The 6,592-nt window shown below is 39.0% G+C and overlaps 1 protein-coding gene across 2 annotated transcripts in view; it reads right to left on the reverse strand.

Annotated features, from left to right (window-relative positions):
• Positions 1 to 6,592, reverse strand: part of cntfr (ciliary neurotrophic factor receptor) — a 213,631-nt gene that overhangs the window by 129,627 nt on the left and 77,412 nt on the right. Inside the window, exon 3 of one of the 2 annotated variants that reach the window (XM_006795592.3) lies at positions 739 to 808. In XM_006795592.3, coding sequence (XP_006795655.2) covers positions 739 to 808 — 70 coding nt within the window. Of the gene's footprint in view, positions 1 to 738; positions 1,231 to 6,592 lie in introns of those variants that run through there. The other variant, XM_006795591.3, reaches the window with a different exon arrangement.

Below are 6,592 nucleotides of genomic sequence, written 5' to 3' on the forward strand. Positions count from 1 at the left end.
TGTGTGTGTGTGTGTGTGTGTGTGTGTGTGTGTATAAGAGACCCTCGTGACAGAGTGATGTGCGTCATTGACTTCCTTAGACTCTTCCTCTGGGTCATCTGAGTTAAACAGTCCAATCTCATTGGCTAATAAGGCAATGCCACTCTTCTCTAGAATTGAAGTGACTCTTTTACTTCCTTTAAACACACACACACACACAAACATGCGCACGCACCCACCCACCCATTTAAACACATGGTCTAATTTACAGTCCTGAATCTTGGGTGAAGTCTCAAAAGAGCAGTCACTGCATTATCTACTTTCCAATTTCCCTTTCTCCCTCACAACTTCAGTGCACGAGTGCTCATGATCATCAGTTGAGCTGGCTACCTACTTTGTTGAACCAACATTTGTTTCTGAGTAAGCCTTAGCACCACATAGCACCACATAGCATGGGGTAACAAGATGATTTGATAAGCTTTCTCTCAAAGGTTCATTTGTCTTAGACTGTTGCACCTTTGACCTCAGACCGAGTGGCCAAATGACACACAGCTCAAATCCGTAAACATACTGCAATCTTTAAAACGACTTCATGAGCATAGAAATAGAAACAATGCAGGGAGCCGAGGGTGTAGAAGACAGTAAAGTTAACAGGGAGAAGAAGAAAAACTGTCAAACTTTCTGAGCATAAAGGAGAGGCAGAGCAGGCCTTAGAACAGAAATGGAGGAGCAAATCAAGAAAAGGAAATGCATACTCACCATTGCGAGGATAGGCTACCACCACTGCAGCCAGAACTACACAGCACAACGATGTCACAAGGTTTGCCATCTGTAGACACATACACAGCAAAGTTATCAGTGCGTGCAAGAGCCAAGGAGCCGGCTAGTGAGTGTGTCCGCCTGTCGTCCTGATTGACTGACAGACCCATAGACGCCTACAATGTAAGAGATGTAAGAGATGGAGAGATAGCTGCTTCCTCTCTTCTCTCTGTCTCTCTCAGTGTCTATCTCCCTTCAGTATTGCTGTTGCTGAAGTGGTTTTGGGCTTTTTTTTTCTCGTGTCCTCCTGTTTCTTTCCCACTCCTTTATTTCCTTTCTTTACTCCTCTCATCTGCTGATATCATTTTCACTGTGTAACCTTACTCTCTTTTTCTTCATGTGCATCTCTCTCCTTCTGTCTCTCGTTGTGTTCATCAGTCTAATGGGTCCATCCTCTCTGGGATGGGCTATGGCCAGCAGCTCTTAAAGGTATAGCACACCATAAACAAACGCACAGCTCTCGTCTAAAACAACAATAATTCACGGGCACCCCTTCGTCTTATGTACTTTAGTTTTACCAGTTGAAAGTGAGGTGAGATGAAAGAGGTTTTAAGTTGCACACATCTTTTGCTTTCTCATACTTTCAATGCTTTGGTCTTTAAGTTTCATGCATTTTCTTTTCCCAAAAGAACAGTCTCAGTGCTCTCTTAAAATAAATAGGTTTCGTTCATTCTTGCAAAAACATTGTAAAAATGACAAATTGTGGTTATAAAAGGGGAGTTATGGTTATTTTACAGCAGCTGGCTAAGGTAGCGGGCTCCTCTAAAAAGAACAATGTAGGATTTTAGGGGTAGTTGTGCAAGGTCTTTTTTGCAAACCACAGTGGTTTGATCAATCGAGTAGATCTCAGGCAATAAGTCATGTTGCCAGAACCAAGTATGGTTTTTCTTTCTGCTAGGTCAACTCAGGGGTTACAGTATGCATGGTGTCATTCTACAAGTACTATGAGTGACTCCCCTTTATAATGTCTACATTTGTTTTTACCAACTTATTTGCGAAGTTTCCAGTATATGATCATTTGTCCGCTGATGAGATGCTAGTGCCCCCTCATCTGCAGAAAGTTGCAAGGTCAGAGGCCAGGGTCAGCTACAACAGAGCTACCCCGCAACAGCTTCTATGAATGCACAATCTTGTACAAGAAAAGTTGAGCTTGGTGGAGCCTTGCCAACAATGGGGCTTGAACCTAGATCCTCCCATTAAAAAGTGGCCTCTCTCTTCACTCTCCATCTACTCTCCGGTGCCTGGGCTGTTTCTCTGTCTCCTTTCCTCTGTTATGTGAGGAGAAATACTTGGCTCTCATACAGACAGAGGTTGTCTAAGGGTCCGCTTGCTGCTGAGACCTGTGGTGAGTAAGGTGTGTGTGTCTGCATGAGAAGAACACAGTGAGCACTCCAAATAGAGGCAGAGAAAGGAAAGTGAATTTCCTTGTTCATTTGATGCGAGACTCCAGCTGTTAAAAACCTGTGTCATATCCCATTACATCTTCCTCTTTGTTTGGCTTCAGCTCTTCTTTCTTCCCTTTACTTGATTCTCTTTTCTGCTTCTTTACTTCAATCCCTTTTTTTCCCTCTCCTAAATCACTCTTTTCAGTAGGCATCTCTTCCTCTCCCTCCTTATATCATACCCTTCACTTGTCTTGTCTCTCTTTGTTAGGGTTGAACATGAACACCACTGCTACATGTTTAAGCATCTCACAAATGGGAAAATACATCTGCAACTACTGCAGAGTTATGCTCAAGAACATGGAAAAGCTTTTACAATCACACTAAAACAATCAGACACTGAAAACTCTAGGGGATGTTTTTTTTATTTTCTTTTATGAATGACCAAACTAAAGCTGGGACACAAATAACTGAGTATTCAGACAACCATTCAATTTAGTAGGTAGCTATTTTTCCCTCTCTGTGTGAAAATGTATACCATGTTAGCTTGGGTGCCTGACATCAGTCCCAAAGAAGTAATCATCACACTTCAGCTCAGCTGACAGTTGCTAATTTAGTGACATGGGGCTAGAAGTACTTGTTGTTCATAATGTTTTAGAACAAAAAAAAAGAGTGAATGACAAATCTATAGCTGTGTAGCATAGCTATGCAAGCAGCAATCTTACTCTTTTCTACACTTTTCTGTGATTGGCAGAGAGCTGCAAGTTAGCGCTGCGAATGAGATGTTTGCACAGGTGTTGTTGTTCTTGTGGTTTGTTACCCAGACAGCGGCTATGCACAGTGTGAGAGATAAAACCAATGATGCAGTTATAAATTCTGCTGCCACGCCCCGCATCACCCCCAACTCCCATTGCCCAGACAGCCCAAGCATATCCGTTGGTAACAAATATCCATAATAACACAATAACTAGTGAAGACAGTAGAAACAGTAGAAAACTGTATTTGGGACTGCACTACTGAGAAATTAAGGAGAATAATATAAAATGCTGTCCTTTATTCACACAAATCACAATAAAAAGGACAAAATGTCATTTTTCCTGAAGAAAAAATCAGATTTCCACTTATGGAAATCAATCCACTTATGTCTTTAAATACATGGAATTCAAAATGCATTTTTTTTCCTTTACTTTGTTGCCATTTTTAATGATGTTCTTTTATATAGAAATATATTATATTGTGAAAAAATGTTAATGAGACAACTCTCAAAGAGTATACCAACCCCTGTGGCAAAAATGTAAACAATGCTCTCAGTTTGCTATTTAGCCATCATCGTACCAGTTTTAATTGCTCCAACTACGTATTTTGGGGGATTTTCTTGTCTTTACACAGCTGAGCTGAGACTGTTTAAATGGTACAGTAAAAATGGAAGAAAGTCTGTATAGTTATTTTCATTTAATCTGTGATGGCTGCATGTTTGGTTTTAAGATTTTGACAACCTTCTGTTGAGTCACCTGTTGAATGCTGCATTGCACTGCAATTTTTTACTTAACAGTATTGACTTTGCATTGATTTTTTTTTTGGTTATGTACGTGTGTGTGTGTGTGTGTGTGTGTGTGTGTGTGTGTGTGTGTGTGTGTGTGTGTGTGTGTTTGTGTGCGCCAGCCAAAGATTAAAATAGTGACTGAAAGTTTGCATGCAAAGATATGATTGAGAGATTGTGTGTTTGTGCTCCTGCACTGGAGTTTCTGTTAGTATATATGAGTGATTGGCAGCTCATATGTATTTCATCTGAACAGATATTGAGAAGAATGACAGGGGGTGAAATTAAAATTGCATCCCCTGTCACATCATCACAATCCCCATCTCTGCTCTTCATTTTCTAAGTGCTGGTTTGCTCATCAAAATCCAAATGACGTTTGTGTGCCTGGGTGTTTGCATGCATTTAAGACTATGTGGGTTCAAATGCTCCAATATGTGTGTCTATGCTCGAAACTGTGGGGGTATTTAGCCCGTCTATCAGAAAACAATACAGTTTTGAAATCTGACAGCTTCAGATCGTTCCCATAATGACAACCCATGGGCGGTTAGAGCTGCAATCACGCAAACTCGGTACAAACTCTCATGCCTTCATTTCTCCATTCCTACCTACCCTGACTCACCCATTTATACCCTCCGTTTTCCATTCTTATTCCATATTTATTTATTCATTTCTTATTGGAGGGAAAGGGCTGAATAGGCGTGATTCTTTTGGCTGCTTAATTAAAATATATAATTCATCTGCGTCAAATGATTTTGCCTCTGCGCCTTTGTGGAGTCCGATTTGGGAACATTTGCATTTAAATTGGAAAGCCAGGAGGGAAATACACTAGGCAGGCTAGGTTTGTGTGTAAGTGGAGATAGAAGGCATCCTTCTGTTAAAGAAATACACATACATTATTATTAGTATTAGTATTAGTATTAGTATTTTTGTTACTTTGGTCCAAAAATGTCCAAATTCAAACTACTGTGGCTGGCCGAAAGCTACAATAAGGCATCTTGTAACTGAAATGGTCCTCTTAGAACTTTGTGATCCCGTCACAGCAGCAGCTTCAGTCAGTAAGGCGTGCTTCTCCATGCCCATTAATTTGAATTCAGACTTAATAAACCAAACGCTGACTGAAGTATAGATGCTATATTGTTTTTGGTCTCTCAAAAATAAAGTGTCCAAATTCCTCCTGTCAGCAAGCTGTCAGAAATACCTTATTGCAAATGTGTCTGCTGTCCAATACAACAAAATTGAATCAAATTAAAAGAAAAAACAGCAGCCCCCGAGTAACATATAAGTCCTTTGTTTTATACCAAGGGAAAAGAGCAAAGCTATCAACATCATCATAAGGAAACCTAACAAAAGATGACGGTTCCCTGCTGTCTGTAAATAGTTTGTTCTTCTTGGGAAATATCCACCATGTGGGAAAATGAGGCCCATTCACTTGACAACATAAACCCAAAACAAATGATTTAACTTTAAATGGTTATAGCTACCCATCTTTATTCAGTGATTCCTGCAGGGTATGTAGTGCATTGAGATTTATGGATCTACGGGCAGTTAAAGAATATATGATGCTGAGACAGTGGCGCATTATCCAGCTGGGACCTAGCTAAAGGTCGGATGCTGAAACCAGCGTGTCTGGCACCACAGAGCATGTTAAATGTCTATGAAATCATACCTTACCTTCCCTGCTGGCATTATATACTAACTCACAGTAACACAACTCACCATCTGGAGGAATAAGCTGCTCAGATAAACAGGAAAGACTGCCTAATATAGAAGAAAGAGTGTACAAGACAGTCAGTCACACCACCCTTCTCTTGCAGCTAGAATATAAAGCCTGCAAGAGTACTAGTCTCTTTAAATCCAAGCAATTTAAAAAGATACATGCAACCATAATAAATTGTAAATGATGGCAGGAGATCCAGAAGGAGAATTTGACAATGACAAGGAGAAAGTTGAACATCTCCAGATAATTGGATATTCGTATAAAGTAAAACCTTGAAACTCTAAAGCAAGGCATCATATCCAGGAGGTACACTTGTACTTTAAAAGAATCCTTTCTTCAGAAATACAACCCCTGCTCTATCTGCCATTTAATGTACTTATAATATGACTTACGTTTGATAATTTGTCCTATCTTGAAGCTATGATAGAAAAGCAGAGTTTTTATTTTATTATAGTTTTTTTTTCCTCCAAGGGGACATAGATAACGTTTGTGAATGATCTCTCCTGCTCAAAAATAAGGAAAATATGTATATTAAAATATATATAAATATATATTTTCTGTTCCTTTAAAAAAAAAAAAGCAGCCACATGACATGTGAATCAATTCTGGGGCAGCAGGGTTTATGTTGCTAATTGGAATTTTCTCCAAAGGGTGACAAAAGTCAACAAATTGTTTTAAGCAACAATTAGTTGATCAAACCTCTGCACTGCAGGGAAAATAAACTTAAATGAAAAAGCATAGCACCACCTGATGCTGTCTTTCTGTTTACAAAAAAAATTACTGCAGTGTGTAGTTTTTCATTCTTATTTTTCTAATTTCAGAGCTCTCAGATAGACAGACAGACAGACAGATAGATAGATAGATAGTAGGGGTGCAACGATACACAAAATTTGGTTCGGTTCGATACTTTGGTGTCACGGTTTGATATTTTTTCGATACAAAAAACTGTTCATGCTTTTTAATTTGTCATTTATTAAAATCATAAATATATATTTTAACTCAAAAGTACAGTTTTTAAATTTAATGTTGCTGAAACAAAAAAATAATGAAGAAAAAATTTGATCGAGAAATCACTCATCTTTGGAAAAGAGAGTTTATTACAGAGAAATGGCTCTTTCCAAAATAAAAGCTATACTATACGCTTCTTCTGGGCTA

This window comes from Neolamprologus brichardi, chromosome 7 (assembly GCF_056152115.1).
Source record: "Neolamprologus brichardi isolate AB-2024 chromosome 7, ASM5615211v1, whole genome shotgun sequence".
Lineage (NCBI taxonomy): Eukaryota > Metazoa > Chordata > Actinopteri > Cichliformes > Cichlidae > Neolamprologus > Neolamprologus brichardi.